Source organism: Camelus dromedarius, chromosome 2, assembly GCF_036321535.1.
Source record: "Camelus dromedarius isolate mCamDro1 chromosome 2, mCamDro1.pat, whole genome shotgun sequence".
In the NCBI taxonomy this organism is placed as follows: Eukaryota; Metazoa; Chordata; class Mammalia; order Artiodactyla; family Camelidae; genus Camelus; species Camelus dromedarius.
Window position 1 is genome coordinate 26,333,043 of NC_087437.1, and position 15,879 is coordinate 26,348,921.

Sequence of the window (15,879 nt, forward strand, 5' to 3'; positions counted from 1 at the left end):
GAGAAAGAATACTGATGCAGAGAACAGTGAGGATTGTAGATCTGTGGCTCAGAAATGGAGAGGATTCCTATCTGATCACTTCTAGTTGTTCTGTGAAGGACTCAGTCATCGACAGAGAATGAGAGGGGGTGGTGGGTGGGTCAGAGGTTTCAGGGGAGTGGAGAAGTTTTGAAATAGTTGTTGAAAATGGGAGACAGCTGCCTAGGGAAACAGTAGGCTGGTCAGGCAGTGCTAAGGGTTTAACTGAGATTGATGATCATTAATGTATAACCACAGTAGTCTGTGTGCTTTGCCTTATTTTTTCCTGTGGATCAGCAGCCCACGAACCAGCAAGAAAAGAGATGGACAGCTGAATTTATATACCGTGGGCAAGACAGATGCAATGGAAGGTGCACCAGAAAGGATTTAGAATACTGGCAGTGATAGGTTGTGAATCCAGCTGGATAGGGGAGGAAATATATATAGGCAGAGGCTGTTAAATAGAGAGGGAAAGATAAGAGAATTGAAGGTCCATTTGAAGCTGAAAAACTGGGGTGTTGGAGGTTAGCTGACCAATAAGCTGGATAGATTTCAGAGGATGAGATGTCTGAAATTTTGATTTCAGAAGTAGAACAGTTCAGATGGGGACCAGGACCAGAGTGTAGTACAATGGAAGCAAGTGGCTGAAAGAAATGGAAATGAGATCAATGAAACATGAAGCCAAGTTTCTGGATGGCTCATCCACATACCCAGTTTGACGGAAGGACTTGGGGCAGAAGAACACTCGGAAGCTAAAGGCCCCACATAATCTTGCCACTGCCCATTCCTCTGACCCCTTCTATCTTCATTTAGCTCCAGCCACATGAACCTCCTTGTACTTCCTCAGACACTTCAAGCTCATCCTCACCTCTGGGCATTGGCATAAACTCTTCTTTCTGCCTTGATTACTCTTCTTCCAAAAACTCCATATCTCACCCTCTCACCTCATTCAGGTTTCTGCTCCAGCATCACCTCTTCAGAGCTTTCTCTGACCAGTCGACCTAAGATAGTAGCTCTCAACTCCATCCCCTCACTCTAACCCCTAATCTGTTTTTATTTTTCTTGACAGCATTTAGCAAAACCTAAAATTATAATATACATTTATTCCCTTTATTATCCATCACCCCACTAGAATGTAAGCTCAATCAGGGCACTGGTTTTCTCTTGTCCCCACTGTATTCTCAGCACCTAAAACAGACTGTGGAATACAGCAGGAGTTCAATAAATACTTGCTGGACAAATGGATGGATGGATAGATGAATAGAAAAAAGGAAGACTCATATGAAAGGCAGCTATAAATGATAAAGAGGGCATGGCTGAACAGCATAAGTTCTAATGAGCTAGGGCTCTGAAACAAGAGTGAAAGGAGAAAGTTTGAAAGATAAATGACACTGGCACCTCCAACCCCCTCATTCCTGAAACACCCAAGGCTCCAGAGAACAACCACCTCCACTAGAACTTAAGGCAAAAGGAAAACGAGGTCCTAAGGGAAGGAGCAGATCCAAGGCTGCAGTGACAGGGGTTCATCCTACACAGGGGCCCACAAAAGCAGCAGCCACAACCCACACCATAGCTCCTGCTTACCAAAGTGCAGCTTCTGATTTTCCACTTTTATGCCTTTGCTCATGTTCATTTCCTGCTCAGAACGCCTGCCTTGCTGGTCTGTCTGCTCAAATCCTACCCTTCTCTCAACAACTCAGAAACATGCTTCTGACCACTCTAGGCTGAAGTGCTTTTTCTCTACCCTGAAGTTCCACAGAGAATAGATTATATACTATTCACCCATCATTCTTATTTACTCACTCATTTGTTCATTAATTTCTTCATCTATGGTGTAACAGGTACTATTCCAAGCACTGCTTCCTTTCATAATTACTGTTTTGTTTTTATCTCATTTCTACAACAAACTATAATATACTAACTAAAAGGATAACAATGAAACCACAAGATTGTTACAAGTTCTAAGAAAACAGTTTATAGCTACAACAGACAAGATAGAGAAAACAAATAACAGAAATAGTAGAGTATTAGAAGGATGTTAATTAAGGTTTTATGTTGAATCCTATTTCCCTAATCAGACTATGAGATCCCATGTTCCAGTCAATCTATACCCAAAGTAATGCCTAACTTTCAGATGTGTGACAATTTGCAGTTATTTTACAAAAATCCATTTTATGAAATAAAGTATCCAATTTTACAAAATAAATCTAATTGTACTGTTATCCCGTGCAGCATTTAGGGTTATTTATTTACTTAAGCAGAAAATGAGTTTATTGGACATGTATTAGGTACCCTGCAGAATCAAGGGGCAGCTGTTGTCCTTAAAGGACACAAACAGGAGCATCTTTGTGAGGCCGTGTAACAGGTCATCGAGCATCTTGCAGGGCTGCCACTAAAATGAATTTGTGTTAACCATTCTGCGTCCTCAGGTTTCAAAGCCCCAGGAGAGAGACTTATAGGTGCAGCATGAATAGCAGAGGGTACATGGTCTCTTGTTTGACAGTCCCATCAAACTGTATTCAGTTGGAAAGAAATTATTCTCCAAATGTAAATTGGGGCATAATTACAATGATCAAGGGGAAAAAAGTGCCTTCTTGATGCCCCAAGTGAGAATCGTTCACTTCCTCTCTTATGTATGTAGAGCTCCTTATTTGTTGCATCTTTTCTGATGCCTACTCACATTCTGATTGAATCAATGTTATTCACATAACTTTTCATTTCCTCCACTAGCTTACGAGCCCCACAAGGCAGTGGCAGCAGCAGCTGCATCATTTAGAGAACAGTGCACTAGAGATCCCCTAGTGCGCTGTTTCAAAATTCATTTAGAAATATTCTGAGTGAATTTAAGCAAAAGTAAATGCCGCCTTCTCTATTCTATTATAGACAATTTTTCTAAATTTTTAATAGTTTTACCTTTCTAATGTGAAAAACATACAAAATGAATAAGGAAAGACGTAAATCCTCCCTAGTTGCTTTTCTATCCTCCCTAAATCTGTAAAATGCCCATAGAACATCCCTCATTTCAGTAAGAAATCTTTTTTTTTTTTTGACAGTGATGTCAGTGGTTTATTGGACAGAGGGAAATTTTTTTAATTAAAATAAAAAAAGGATATAATATGAATCTAAGTTTCTTTGGAGCTGACTCAGTTAAGAGTCCTTTGAAGTTTAGCCAACCAGCTCCCTACCTGGTATAACTTTTGAATAAGGCTAGAAATAAAATGCTCAGTTCAATGGAGACTAACTCTACTAATAACTAGCTAGGAAGAAGTGCTCAGACTTTTCTAGCTTGTATCTGTGAAGATAATTCTAGAAAACCATCATTGTAGAAAATATACTACTCATCTGTCAGAAGTTCTCTTACAAACACTATAAAATAAAATGCAACAGATTCATTCCATAGTAAGACCAGGAATAAGGCTCGATCAAATACTGTAAACAGCAAGGTAATGTGCATAGAGCAGAATGTTATTCAGTCATAAAAAGGTATAAAGTACTGATAGGTGCTACAATGTGAACATTGAAAACATTATGCTAAGTGAAAGAAGCCAGACACAAAAAGCCATATATTGTATAATTCTACTTATATGAAGTGTCCAGAAGAGGCAAATCCACAGAGAGTAGATTAGTGGTTGCCAGGGGCTAGAGGGAGAAGAAAGTGGCAAGTGACTGTTAATGGGTATCCTTTGGGAGTAATGAAAATGTTCTGTAATCAGGTAGTGGTGACAGTTGCACAACTTTGTGAATATTGTAAAACCCACTGAATTGCACACTTTGAAAGAGTGAATTTTATGTTATGTGAATTATTTCTCAAAAAATAATTTTTAAAAGGGAGAGAGGGAGGAGGCTTAATAAGAGGTTTGGCATGAAAATAAATCGTTCTAAGGGCCTATGAAAGGCATGGAATTTGGTGTTTATGTCTAGGCAAAGAGTGGAACAAAAAAAGCATAGAAAAGTATACCCAATAATTACACCCTTAAGAGCCTAAAAGTTTTTAAAAAGGTTTTAATTACATTGCTCATATTGTGAGACAAATCATTTCGCCTTTTTGGAAAGTATATGGTGACTTGCTCATTTTTTTTTTTAGGTACTAAAAAAATTGCCTACAGCCTTTCTTAGTTCTTTTAGTCTATGAATTGTGCAACAGTCTAGCTGCAAATCGAGTAATTTTATTATGTTGCAGCTCTTAGAAACTCACTTGAGCTTATTAAGAACCTTTTATTTATTTGGAATAAAAGCACAGGGTTTGCAGTGTATGCCAGGAAATCATACCCTAACCATCTGTACTTGCTCCAGTGAAACTCAAAGACTTCCCTGGATTTTCTTTTCCTCATTCTCTAAATTTTAATCTGTGTGTTTTTAGCCTTTGAGTTAACTGAGAAGCCTTTTCGTTCTGTGAACTAAGCACATTCCTTCAAAACCACAGGCATCCACTTCTCATTGGATTTATGACAATCACAACATTGGCATGCAGGTATTAAAAAAACTCAATTTGCTTTTCCCATCACACCTCTGGTTACCTCAGGGAACACCTCTTCAATGGAAAAGGAGTAAAGATAATTTCTGCCATCCAAACCCTATCCAAGTATTTCACAGTTCTGTCGTGATCTAGCCTTTCCTCTGCACATTTCTACAGCTCAAGCCATTTACCTTCCAAAAGAACATGGAGTTTCAAGAAAAAGTGCTTCCAACAGACAGCAGCCCAAAGGAATTTCCCTTCTTCAGAACAGCCCTCTTAGGATATTCCCTTCTGCAGCCTGATGAGTTTACGAATTAAATTATTTTCAAAGCTGGAATGGCCTTAGAGCACTCTAAACTTTAGGACTTTATCCTTTGTTCCACACACAACATGGATCACTCTAAGCATTTAATAAATATTTAACACAACTGAGTCAGTGGTCTTATAAAAAAGAGATATAAAAGGTTTTAAAATTTGCTTTGTTTTTCCTATCAACACAATGCCACATATAAATGGGTAGATTATAGGTCAAAGTAAAAGAGAAAAGAGCAAGAAAAATTAAGGAAAAAAGAGCTAAAAAATCTCATATGGTTTGTGAGAAAGGGCAGAAACTCTTTTCTATGTTTCCTCTCGTTTTAGCTGGATCTTGAGTAGACTGGTCTACAAGAGAAGACACGATAACTGCAGGAGAGGAAAATGAAAATTGTAGTCTTTGAAACTAAAAAAACATCAATTTAGGTTCAAGTGCAATAAAAGAGTTTGGCCTCCCACTCTGATAGTACATAATTAGCAATATTTCTAATGATAACACACATAATTTACATTATAATTATAAAAAATTTATCATATAAAAAGTTACTTGGGTTTAAAATGGCAACAACCTGAGTAGAAGCCAAGTTTCAGAGTGTATTAATGTGGATTATTTGTATTCCTGATGCTCCTTTAGGCCCACTAAGGAAATAAAATTACCTTCCTTTTATTTCCCCATTATGGCAAGTAGAATCTTATAGACTCCAGGCTCTCAAACTTAATTAAGTCATTTGAGTTCCTGGGCAGAGAGGACTGGACCTGTATAAACACAGAACAAAGAGCCAACACTACTATTCAGCGATCAAATCACTAAATATATATATTTTAGTGCCATAAGGTGTATCATTGTTTCCTCATCTACAAAATACACTATTTTGCAAAGCTGAGAAATAATGGGCTTCTTACGTTCTTTTAATTGAAACATTGCTTTCAAAGTTTGTAAAGCTCACTGAAGTAACCACATTAATGGTGAAGCTGGGCTTGCTTGTTTAGTTTTTTTAAGGAAAGCATTTAGGTTTAAACATAACAGTCATGGTGGTTTTAAAAAATGAATACATTTAAACTAGAGGCAATGTAATACAATATCCTTTTTACCAAAATATTTCCTACCATAGTGAAAGAAAGGAAAAGAGATGAGAGTAACCCATTACTATGGAAACTGTGGAAGGGTAAGCTAAAGAGGGACTTAAACATATATTTTAAAAAACAAGTACAAAATAGAGTGAGGAAATTATAGCAGGGAGACTTTAATGCAGCAGCTGACAGATCTTCCTTACCGTGAAGGCTGTGAAAAACTACAAAGAAGTATTATATGTTTTCCTTTGGAGATAAAAAACAACAGATAATTCTCCATTTCAATATAATATTACTTAGAAAAAGAGACCTGGCTTAGCTAATGTCTTCGGATTTCCATACTTCTTTCACTAGTGTGGAGAAAGGCAGAAAAAAGACTCTTGACCAAGCCTATAGGTAAAACCCTCAGACTGTCTACCTGAGTCCTTTGGGGACTAAGTCATTTTGAATAGCTGAGTTTTCTGGAGAGCTATATGAGTATCATTCTAAGAATTAAAATTTTCAATCCAAGTCCTACTAAAAACGTATTTAAATTCCCTGATCTTTTTTCTTCTTCTTTTAGACTTCAAAAAATTTTTTTAATATTATGAGTTATTCAAACACATTACAGAAATTAAGAAGGAAAAGAAACAGCTATAATCTTACCACCCAGAAAGTACCAGGCAACATTTTCTCTGTTTAATAGAGTATATTAGACTGAACTCAAGGCTACAAAATAATGAGATCCTCAGTCTACACAAGTATTTTCTAAAGCCCAACACTATGCTAAACACTCTACATACATGGTTTTATTTAGTCCCTATCAGCCAATGAGGTAGGTGTCATTATTCTTATTTTAGAGATGAAGAAAACAAGGCTTTGGGAATTTATCAAGGACCCATAAGAAGCCACAAAACCTAAATTCAAACCCTTCTGTCCACCTCCAAAGACTGATCTCTTAACTTTCTCGTACATTTATACCTTAAAGGGCCACATACTGCTATAAATTTTAATGGCTCCCACACATGCATTCTTTACACACAATCTTTATGATTTTTTCAAACTTTCTTTAGTATCAGGCTCTCATTTTCAGTTTTCAAAGAAGTATATTTTCTTCCTATGGTATCCCTACCACCTTTCCAGTTTGCTGCTTTATATTTGCCTAAGTTTAGAAACATCAGTAACAAAACAAGCCTATCGGAATCTGGTGAAACACAAAGGAGACCCTCAGTGGGTGAAGTTTATACAGACTTTGTGATTACACATATTGATTATTCCTTATTCACAGCTCTGTTCTGAGAGATGAGATGTTACTATTCTGGATTTGAGACATAAAGGATATGGCACCTAAGTCTAAATGTGCATCAGCAAATCCTTCAAAAAATCAGCATACTAATAATCCGTAATGTTTTAATAAACATTGAGATAGTTATTGATGGAAAGGCAAATCCTAGAATCACGAAACCTGGTCCCATAGGAGAGCAGAATACTGACTGCATATGCAGAAAATACCTTCATATACAAGCTACAAGAAAAATCAAATGGGCCATGAAACAAACAAGGCACACAGGGTGTGGAATGTTCAAATAAGAACAGGAAGAGGCTCATTAGATGACCTCAAAAAAAGGTGAGCCCCAGGTTCAAAAGGAAGTTAGAAGACTGCTCTCAACTCACTCTGGTCCAAAGAGGTGAAGAAGGCAGTACATCAGAAAGAATATGGAACTATGGAGAAAGAAGGCCAGGAGAGTTTAATACAAATAAAAGGACTAACACAGGCTTTGTTGTTTTGTTTGGGGTAAGAAAGAGTGGAGACAGAGGTAGAAGAAAGACTGCCCTGCAAGGACACAGGGATATTATTTCAATCTTGGCTGGAGTCAGCCCTGCTTATCTCTCACCAAATGTGGACAAATCAGAAGTCTCACAGAGCTATTTTTATCATATAAGCTTGGCAGGCATGTTGCTTTTAAGCTGATGACATATTCAACCATTTCCTGTAATATATAAAGTTTCCTTTTGTTTGTGAGGTTGTTAATATGAAAGCTTCATTAATTGAGTTATCACTGTAATTAAAAATGATCTGATTTTGGTTTGCTAATATCTGATATTACAGTTATTTTGCAACTGCAGAACATATATACCTATGGGAAGAGGTGGCTCAGATGCCTGCAGAGGACAATGGTTGGCAACATCAATTGTGCTTTTCTTCCACTGTCCTGTTTCCTGCTAGGCTCTCTCTTAAGAGAAAGAAGAAACACGATGTCACTTTGACCTGGAAATCTCTAATTCTTAGAAGGCAAAGCACCGATAGAGCCTAGAATATACCTTGGAGTCTGATGTTCCTAAAGGTCTCCACGGATTGCTCCGTGGGATGAGATTCTCAGAGTCAAGGCCTTGGATAGATATTTAAGACTGAACCTCGACTATAACTCAATAAAACAAAATTTTTAAAAAATGCATTTTAAAGCATTCTACCTAATAATTTTATTTATAATTGTCAAATATTCCAAATTCACAAAAAATTCTAAAAATAAGAGGCTTATATGAAACCACCACCTGTATCAAATGTTAACAAAAAATATTATTATTTTTAAATGGTTGAAAAATAAATTTCAAAACATACTTAAAAAAAAAAGACTGAACCCCAATTTCCACACTTCCATATGATTTTTCTCTTTAAGTCTGCTACTCTTTAAAAGCATCCCTGTCTCCTTAAGTTTCCCTGTGTCCTTGAACTCCATGAGGCTGAACCGACACATCAGAATCTGAGTGTTTCAGGCTAATAGCTTAGTTACTTACTAAAAGACAAAAGAAAACAAAAATCAAGTTTGTAAGGAAGAAGGGATATTTGCTTGGAATGTAGTAAACATGGCCTCTCTTTGCCCTCTTTATACTTTCTCTTAGATGCTTTGGGTATTAGGGAAAAAAAGTAGTCCTTGATAAAATGCAATACAGTCACAAAAATCTGAGTACTATTTAAGCTTATTAGCCATGACAACTTAAACTTAAGCAATATGGTAAGTACTTAACTATCTTCATATGCAAAGAAAAATGCATGAACTGCCTAAACAATATAGCATTTAAAAAAATTCATATTCACTTTTAACTATTCTGTGGCTATTAATATCATGGAGTGCTTTTAAAGTTCAAAAACATTAAACTGTCTAGAAATATTCTGAATAGTAATAGTATTACATTATGAATTTTATTTTCAATTTTAGGTCAATAAGGAGGAAAATAATAAAGTAAGTAGTCAAAAGAAGCATCAAAAAAAAGGATAGTCATTTATGTATACAGAGGATTTAAAGAGTATAGATTCACTTCCAGTTGATTCAATCCTATTCACACATTGAAAATATAAAATATATCTTGATTGTCAAGAAGCCGACCACATTTAGCACCAGGAAAGGAACTCTGCTTAGCTTTTGATCATGACTTCAATGTCTTAACGTGGGAAAAGAAATTTTTACGAAATCTCTATGTATTTATCACTATCAATTCATAAAAAATTAATTTTGAAAAGTATCTTATATATTATCAATTCACAAGTGATTCAAACCTTAAAACTGGGACTACTTGATATTGCGCACAACTCTTCTGCAGTGGTTTGTTTTCATTTCCTCCAATGCTTGTTCCAGCTGCTGAACCAAATGGAGCAGGGTGGCTGGGTCTGTCTGCAGAACTTGGGTGTTGTGATCTCCATTCTGATTAAGGTGCAGCTTTATAGTCACTGATGGTTTAATCTGCTGCCTGAGGCTTCTGCTTGCAAGCTTGATTTTAAATGGAATTAAGAGTATAACAACTACTTATTAAGCATGCTGAACGTATAATTATTACATTATACTATATATAAAAAATAAAATTTCACATGAATCAGACTTCAAAATGAAAAGTAAACTTTAAAATTTTGGAAAGGAAAAAGAAATTAGAATGTATATGTAACCTTACAGTATGGAAGCATTTTCTAAATGTGATATTAAACATACAAAACATAAAGAAAAACCCGATAAATTTAACTACATTAAAATTATTAAAATTTTAATAATTTAAAGCTGCAAACTGAGATTATTTTGTAACATATACAACCAAAAAAAGTGAGTATCAAGAATGTATGAACTGCTCTAATTTAATAAGAAAAGCCAACAAAACCAAGAGAAAATTGTGCAGAAGACCTACACAAACATTTTGCAGAAGTAACACAAATAAACATTGGAAAATATGTCCAACTTTACTAGAAATCAGGAAAGTGGCCAATAAAATCATAAAGTACTATTTATCAGACTGGCAAGAATTAGAAACCTGTCTACATGGAGTACTGTAAAGTGACAGTAATGAAAACTCTCATCCACTGCTGCTGAGAGTGATGAGAGAATCATTCTGGAAAGTCAGCAATTCCACTCCTAGGTGTATACCTTAAACTCTGACACATATACACATATTCATAATAGTATTTGTTTCCAAGAGCCAAAAGTTAGACATATCTCAAATATTCTCTAACAACAGAATGGATAAATTGAGAACATTCATACAATGAAACGCTCACTAAATGACAGTGAAAAGAAATGAACTACAGCAAAATAAGTTGTCATGAATAAATCTAAAAAGCAAATGTTCAATCAAAAAAGCAAGCTTCAGAATACATGAAAATCTAAAAACATACAGTTTAGTGAAAAAATTTATGTTAAAAATATATATAAAGAAAAGATGAATAGAAAATTCAGGATAATGGTTATCCCTATGGAGCTGGAAGGGGATTGTAACTCGGGGAGAGTGATTCAAAGGTACTGGTTTTGCTCTATTTCTTAAGCTTGGCAATGGGTACTTGTTTTATTATTGTTATTTAAGCTATAATCTTTTGTCTGCATTATATATTTCAAAATTAAAAAAATAAACACTATTGACAATTTTAAAAAGAAAAAAAAAAAACCACTAGAAACAATAACCAACTTGGAAGCGATGGTGTTTAATTCTAGCACCAGATCATGTTCTCTAAAGACCATTCCCTCTTAAAAGGAATCAGGACCTCCTCGAAGTAATAGCTGATCAGAGGTCTGGGACAGGAATTGTACATGATGAGCCTGAAACACCTTGTTACACGAGAAAGCAAGACTGTTATTTAAAACTACTGTAGTCACATCAGAAGGACAAGAAGCCAACTTGAAGAGATTCCCAGGTGAATAACGAATCTAAACCTGAGATTTCAGGATTATTTGAGTACTACAACATAGAATATTCAGACTAATAACTTTTTCCAATTAATTCTAGGTGATCTAGGCTTCCAAAAGAACCCAAGATACAGATCCAAGGCTGAAATGGAATGTTTCAAAATAATTTGGAAATAATAGGTCAATCCCTTTGGGTGAGCTAGTCCCCAAACATAAAATAAGTACTTGTTAAGTACTTTTAAGATCATCTCTCTAGTACAGAAGCCTCTAGAGAAGACAGGTATGCAAACTATAAATATGATGACTAAAAATACTGCTTCTTCAATTATGCACTGTTTATAGTTTTTTTTTTAATAGCTGCACTGACAGATACCAAATGCATCTACCTGTGTAATTAAGCCATAAATTTTTTGTTGAAAGACTAAAGGTCACTCAAAATTTAATCTCTAAGTTTTAGACAACATGATATTTAACTTAATAACCTTTACAGATTAGTATCTATACCATTCTTTAAAATGTCTGAAGATTATATAACAACCCTTACAAATACCTACTGAGATATAATTATGCCTAATTTCTCTTCAGAAAAAAATCTGAATCACATTACTACAGGATAAAGAATAGCAGCCCACAAAACTCTTGACATGGACTTATTTTTAATGGGGATGAAACTCTGTCCTTCTCCCTGTAAAAATAACAGCAACAACTTTAAATGGGTCAGCCTCAAAGGTAACATTCTCCTGCATCAGTCTCAGATGCATTCAATTCACTGATGCTATTAACAAGGGCATTACTTGCATTGGCAATTTATGAAGTATGGGAAATGTTTCTGTTAGAAACTAAACTACTGGAAGGAGGGTATAGCTCAGTGATCGAGCGTGTGCTTAGCATGCATGAGGTTGTGGGTTCAATCCCCAGAACCTCCATCACAAATAAATAAATACCTAATTACCTTCCCACCAAAAAAATTGTTTTAATTAAAAAAGAAACTAAAATATAATGATTAATTTATTTCCCATAAGCAACTGCACAATAATTCGATGGTAACTGTCTATTCACTTACCAGTCTCCATGAGATGAATCAGTTACTCAAAAATGAAAGGTTCTATAGTCTGTTACTAGTTTCTTAGCCACTTATCTGGTCTTCATCTGACAAGTCTTCCTGCCTTAAGCAGAAAATCCACTATAGTTAAAAATCTCTTGTAATATTTCAACTAACGAGCTCAGGAAATCAATTAGTTCTCTGAGTAGCTTTTTTAGCCCTTAAATGCATTTCACCACATGAGGCAATATTCACTCAGTATACTCTCAGCATTACACTGTATCAGTCTTTGCAGTAACACGGAAATTCAAACCCATTTCACTGGGCAAATGAGCTTTCCAGTTTAATTTTAGAAAATTCAGTTGCTTAAGTTTCTAACTTCTAAAAATGTCTTAATAATGGAAAAACTCTAAACAAATCAATAAAGCCAAAAAAAGAACCTCTAAGGGCTACTGGACCACAAAAGTCAGGAGATACCGCCATACAAGAGACGTATAAGATAAATGACTGCTGAACTTCATGAAATGACCATCCCCTAGGCTCCTCCACCTACTTATTATGAGAGGGCCTAAATAAAAAGGTTTAACCATAGTGATCACCTCCTCCCTGCCAGCCCCACAGGATTTGCCACTTAGGAGGTCTCCAAGAGCATAAACTGTGTCAAGTTTCTGCTGTATCTACATTGCTTGGCACATGACAGGTGTACAAGAAATATCTGATAAACAATTTAAGAAGTTGCCACCACCCCCTCCCCACCAATTTATATTTAGCACTGAATGCCTATTATGTGTCAGGCACTGTCTTGGGGACACAGTAGTGAATAAGATACAGTACCTGCCCTCATGGAGCCTATAATCTGGTTTATATCATCTCCTGTGTTTATATATATATATATATATATATTTTCAAGCACTCAACACATTGGATCATAACTGCTAAACTCCTCTAACTGAACTTCTATAACCTATTTGGACCATTCAAATCCAGTATTATAGCAGTTTACAAACTTTACTGCACATTAGAATTACCTGGGTGACAGAGGAGATTTTAAAAGTCCTTACACCCAGGCCAAATTCCATATCGATAAACCAGAGCCTCTGGAGTAGAACATAACATCAGAACTTTTTAAAGCTCCCAGGTCATTCAAATGTGCAGTCAAGTTTGGGAACTAAGGTGCTATACCACGTATTCATTTGTTCAATCCCATATCCATGTGGGCCTTTACAACTTATGCTGTCTCCTCTGTCAAGAATATTACCCTGGTTTTCTCTAACCACTCATCTTTCTGAAATTTTACTTCCTTTTCTTGAAGCTTTTCTGATCGTGCAAGTGGACACTGAACCACCTGAGCTATAGCTTTTCCAAAATACTCAGTTGTACCTTCATTTATACAATTATATTCTTTTTTACTCTCCAGAACCTTATTTCATAACTATCTTTAATTACCAGTTATTTTAAGAACATCTAATACCCCTAACCAGATAACATCATTTCCAGCTGAGAAAGCGTCTTACATTTCTTTTGTGTCCCAAAGCATTTAGCACAGCTCTAGTCAGTGAATGGATGACATTCAATAAACACTATTAACTTATCTGTCACTGCTTGATAAAGGACTGCATGCAATAATCTGAATACTCCCTTTTGGTTATTTATGTGGCTTTAAAAACAACTGAATCTCACAAAAATCATGTTGTGTAAAAGAAGTCACAGAAAAATGTTTACGAATCATTCTATATATAGAAAGTTAAAGAGCCAGAAACACTAATCTGCACATTAGAAGTCAGGATGCTGGTCACCTCTGAAAAGGAGGATAAGGGAAGTAATTGGTAGGAGGCAAGGAGAATGCTCTCAGGTACTGGTCATGGAGAAGTGTTGGTTTCATGGCTGTTTTCACCATATGGTAATTCATTGGGCTGTACACTAACCTGTGTACTTTCTTACAGATGTGTTTTATTTACACAAAAAAGTTTTTAAAAAGCTAAGCACCACTTTAAAAATATGGATAACTATCTCCTTTTCTAAAATAAGCTTTTTCTTACAAACTTCACGAATTAAATCAAAGTGAATACATTAAAAAAATAAGAAAATGAGAAAAGAAAAAAGAAAATGAACTATTTGTGAAATGGTCTAAAAATGAATATTAAAAAACTAAAGTTTCAAACCATAGTTTGGTTAAGGTGGCAAAGACAAATCTGAGGACATAAATGAAAAATAAACCTGATACTCTATGTCAGGTTAAAAAAAAGAAAAGTCACACCTGTACATCTAGTCTCCATTCAAGGCTGTGGTAACTGGGAAGGTCTGGTGCCAATTCACTCAGAATAGTTCTGATCTCCTTTCTGTTGTCCAGATAAAGCTGAAGCAATAATTTGTTCAATTCTTCAGAGAATCCCAGAACAAAGACGGAGTCTTGGAAATCCAGTTCAGAAATCTAAAAGTGAATCAAGTTTGATGGAACATCAAAATTTATTTTTGTCTAGTAAATGCTGAAATACTTGATATACACAAAAAAATATGATATCCCCTAATCCTTTTTTGTCTGCTAAAAGAAACAACACTCCTTAGTTAAAGGCAACCCTTGCCCACTATTCCAAATTCTGAATTTGTGATACATAAAAGTAAAAATAAGCAACAAATCCAGAAATAAACAAGTGGGACTACTTCAAATTAAAAAGCTTCTGCACAGCAAAGGAAAGCATGAACAAAATAAAAAGGCTACCTGCTGAATGAGAGAAAATATTTGCAAATCATATATCTGATAAAGGGTTAATATCCAACAAATATAAAGAACTCATACCACTCAACAGCAAAACAACAATAACAAAAAAACGAATCCCATTAAATAATGGGCAGAAGATCTGAATAGACATTTTCCAAAGAACACACAGAGATGGCCAATAGGCACATGAAAAGATGCTCAACATCATTAATCATCAGGGAAATGCAAATCAAAACCACAATGACATAACACTGCACACCTGTTGGAATGGCTATTATCAAAAAGACAATAAACAACAAGTGTTGGTAGGGATGTGGAAAAGAGGGAACTCTTGTACACTGTTGGTGGGAATGTAAATTGGTGTAGCCACTATGGAAAGCACTATAGAGGTTCCTCAAAAATGAAAAATAGAACCACCATGTAATCTAGCAATTCCATTTCTGGGTATTTATCCAAAGAAAACAAAAACAGAAACTTGAAAAGATGCATGCTCACCCATGGTCACTGCAGAACTATTTTCAATGGCTAAGATACGGAAACAAAGTATCGACTGATAGATGAACAGACATAGAAATTGTGGTATATATACACAATGGAATATTACTTAGCCATAAAAAGGAATGAAATCTTGCCATTTGAAACAACATGGATGGGCCTTGAGGGTATTATGCTAGATGAATTAAACCAGACAGAGAAAGACAAATACTGTATGATCTCTCTTACATGTCACAACTAAAAACAAAAATAAAAACAAAACCACCAAACTCATGGAAACAGAGAACAGAGAGGTGGTTGCCAGAAGCAGCGGGTAGGAGGTGGCAGAAATAGGCAAACGGGGTCAAAAGGTTTGAAAAAAAAAAAGCCTTAGTGAGAGAATGAGGGCTTCTGGTTTGGGTGAATCCTTGTAGGATACTCAGATGCTGACTGGACACAGAGAAATCATATATTTGGCCAGGAAATGAAGTGGGAGAGAAGGGCAAGGGGACAGTTTTTGGCTATCCAATGGGATGGTGTTATTGGGAACCAAGCAGTCCTAACATAGCACTGACCCTTGTTAGGTTAAAAGGAAGCTGCCAACAGCAGCCTTGCTTTTACTTTCTTGTTGGATGACTGAAGTGGG

At 35.7% G+C, this 15,879-nt stretch overlaps 1 protein-coding gene across 4 annotated transcripts in view; it reads right to left on the reverse strand.

Moving 5' to 3' along the window:
* Positions 1 to 15,879, reverse strand: part of COMMD2 (COMM domain containing 2) — a 49,501-nt gene that overhangs the window by 31,148 nt on the left and 2,474 nt on the right. For 3 of the 4 annotated variants that reach the window (XM_064491890.1, XM_031449149.2, XM_031449143.2), the window contains exons 4-5: positions 14,298 to 14,471; positions 9,393 to 9,603 (exon numbers count right to left, since the gene is read on the reverse strand). In XM_064491890.1, coding sequence (XP_064347960.1) covers positions 9,406 to 9,603; positions 14,298 to 14,471 — 372 coding nt within the window. In that variant the 3' untranslated portion in view covers positions 9,393 to 9,405. Of the gene's footprint in view, positions 9,604 to 14,297; positions 14,472 to 15,879 lie in introns of all 4 variants that reach the window. The other variant, XM_064491886.1, reaches the window with a different exon arrangement.